Source organism: Nematolebias whitei, chromosome 19 (genome assembly GCF_014905685.2).
Source record: "Nematolebias whitei isolate Nwh7 chromosome 19, NemWhi1, whole genome shotgun sequence".
Taxonomy (NCBI): domain Eukaryota; kingdom Metazoa; phylum Chordata; class Actinopteri; order Cyprinodontiformes; family Rivulidae; genus Nematolebias; species Nematolebias whitei.
In genome coordinates, this window is record NC_056516.1 from 24937849 (window position 1) to 24941026 (window position 3178).

Here is a 3178-nt window from a genome sequence, read left to right on the forward strand (position 1 = left end):
ATCTGGGACGACACTTTTATGTCTGAGTGAGCTGAGAGCTGAAATTAAATCTCAACTGGATCATTTCAAGAGACACACTATAAATAGAGGGCTGTCACTCCCAGGAACATTACAGTTTGTAACAGATTTGTAAAGCTTTTATTTAAAAAAAATAATAATAAAACTATGCGTACCAAAAATAAACAGCTGATCCAATTAATGACTTTATCTTAGATGGCTTAATTATAAAGAGTGATGAGGAGTGTGACTTTAAGGCAATAAAATTATGAACTCGTAATCAAAAATCAAAAATAATAAACTTGAAATTGAAATAAAAATCAAATGTTCCAATTATAGCTAAAATAAATGAGGATTGCTACAGATTAAAGGGATAGTTCAGATCTTCTGAAATGGGTTTATGTTGGAAAAATAGGAACAATCGTATCTTATATAGCAGCTATTTAAACCTTGTTTCATAAACTTCAAAATAAAACAAGCTCAACGATAAAATTCTTCGTTTTTGAAGTGCAAACAGTCAGATTAATGTTTCCTGAGACCCGTCTCAGTTCTGTGTCCACCTTGACTTTGAAGAATTCATGATGGGTGTTGAACTGTTCCTCTGAGTGTTACAAAATGAAAGTGAGCTCCAGCCTCTCTTTTATTTTGAAAGTTTGTTTTCCTTTAGCTGTGAGGCACCTGATCCAGCTGCTTAATGCTGGGTTTTACATTACAGCTATTTACATAGAGCTCTGTGGTTGTGTGCAAGAGTACCAGTAAATAGCATCAGTAGCTGTAGCACTTCCTGTCCGGTCTGGGGCACTTTCACAATAAGTTTTATAATATGTCGAAACAACTCTGTAATGTGAAATTAACGGAAGTATAAAAGAGCATCTGCACAAAGTGATTAGATTTTTATTCCAAATTTGAGAGTTGTCTTAAGATGGCAACCATTCGATTTGGTTGTGGCCCCTCAAACTCGTTAGCTTGTTAAAAATTAAAGCCGCTCATTGCAAAGTTTGAAATCAAACACAAAAAAAATGTTGTGAACATCAAATGGTGCACTGAAAGTGTTTACTCCAAATGTGCAGATGCAATTCTGAAACGCGTGTCAATGTAATCAAAGCAGATGAATCCACCACAAAGCTTGAGTCACATGACCTGTGTGTGGTCATTTTAATGGCTGAACTACTTTCAGTCAGGTCAGCTCTTTCTGCAGGTTTTGAATTCAAGTTTTAATTTGAGCATCACCCTCAATGTGAGACAAATATTGTTCTGATGTTTATGTTTTTGTTTCGACTTCATGACTTCACAATGAGCACCTTTAAACGCCGATCCTCCAAATTAAGGTTTTTTAAACAGCTATCTACAGCAGGTAAGATATTAATTGTGGATTATTCCCCCAGATCCCATGGAAGATCTGAACTATCCCTTTAAGGAGGACAGTGTAACAGATTCTGTTGAAAAAAGGCTACAGCTGCAGAGACCCTGCTGACGATCTGAAGTCGGACATCATTCAGGTCCAGGTCCAGGGTCAGTCTTCCTCTCCTCCACGCTCCTGAAATGGGAGCTCAGCTCCTGCATCACTGCTGTCCTCCCCAGGTGATCGTTCCTCCTCTTCTCCATGATCACGTCCTCCAGGCTCTGGAACTCCAGCAGGTGCGAGAGTTTGTCCGACAGGAAGATCTTCAGCCTGTATGGCTGCTTGCCGATCCGAATCTCCCCTCCCATCTTGAACTCCCTCTTGCCGAACCTGCACCAGGCTGCGAAGCTCTCAGAGTTCCTCCAGCTCAGCTCCCGGTCCTTCAGGCCCACTTGCTCCATGGCGTTCTGCACCACCATGTCCGGACCGAGGGCTTTGAACCTGTACAGGTCGTTGACGATCCGACACCTCCTCCCCTGGCTGGCGTCAGTCAGGAAGCTGTTCTTCACCTCGGCTCTGTGCAGGTGCACCACCTGGAAGTCCCCCACGTACACAGCCCAGTGCGGGTACTGGCCCGAAGCCACGAACTCCACCAGGTCCCCCGCTTTGCACTTGTTCAGCAGGTTCTCAGGGGAGTAGACCTCCAGGTTTGCGCACTTTGCGCTCTTCTCGTAGACGCACTCCTCCCGGTTGTAGACGGCGCACTCCACCTCCTCGCGCGGGTCGTAGTGCTTCTCCTCCTCCGTCTGCTCCTTTCCCCTCCCGTCCGCCGCGCAGCCATCCTCCAGCTCCTCGTCGTCGCTGGAAAATATGTAAGAGACGCCGATCCTCGGACCGTCGTCCGTGTCCAGGCCGTTCGGGTCCACCGTGGGAACTTCTGCGTAACTTAGATGAGACAGCCTGTCCATCTGGTTCCCCATTCCGCTGCTTACCTGGCAGCAGCGCGCGCGTGTAATCAGACGCCGTTACCGGTCACCATCTGTCACCAAAACCCCCATCCGGGCAGGGTTTCATCCAAATTACGCATAAGCGCGGCTCGGGTTGTAGCGGCTGTTTCAGGAAAGCATCAACAAGTGGAGCTGGGAGGAGATCACAGCTCAGGTGGAGGCGCAGCTGCTGTTTCCGGTTTCCGTGCGTAAATTTCCAAAGAAACCTGGAAGTGTTGGGTTTTCTCCACCCGGCTCCTGACGGAGTGCGCACCGAACCACCGGACTGCAGGCGGTTCTGATCTGAGGCTCCGTGTCAGCAGGAGGACGCGGCTTTAAAGCGGAAGTGCGCGTCATTTTTCCACCTCAGGTTTCTAAACCAGTCCGCTGCTGTTGAAAGTACAAATAAAAGAAACGCATCACGTCATAGTTTGTTCCTTATCTTAAAAACGAAACGTGTTTTTTATTTTTTTGGTGCTGTTTTATCTTATTCCCTTTTAATGCCCCTTCATGAATAAAACGCCAGTGAAGCACACAATCAGCTGTGAGGAGTCAAAGGTCCAACATGTGCAGTCTGTTGACACACACCGTCTGTCTGGATCAGCTGAAGCTGCAGAGACATCTGCTCACTGTGAGAGCAAAATGTCTCCATGAAGTGGCCCCTGGCCTGCAGGGCCTCTTTTTAGTGTGCTGCTTGCTGCAACAACACTGTTGCAAAAAAATGTCCAGGAAATGATGTTCAGCACGCTGATAAAAAAAGAACTGTTCAGTTAGGTGACGAAAAGAGACAGGAAGTTCAACTCAGAGGTGTAATAAGAGCTCTAAACTACAGAGCTGTAGTTTGTGTGGTTCT

The 3178-nt window shown here is 45.9% G+C and overlaps 1 protein-coding gene across 1 annotated transcript; it reads right to left on the reverse strand.

Annotated features, from left to right (window-relative positions):
* Positions 1-1488: 1488 nt before the first annotated feature.
* On the reverse strand, positions 1489-2466 carry lratd2a (LRAT domain containing 2a). The gene has a single exon (XM_037692963.1). It carries the CDS (start codon positions 2317-2319, stop codon positions 1489-1491), a length of 831 nt encoding a protein of 276 aa, XP_037548891.1. The 5' UTR covers positions 2320-2466.
* Between the last annotated feature and the right edge of the window lie 712 nt (positions 2467-3178).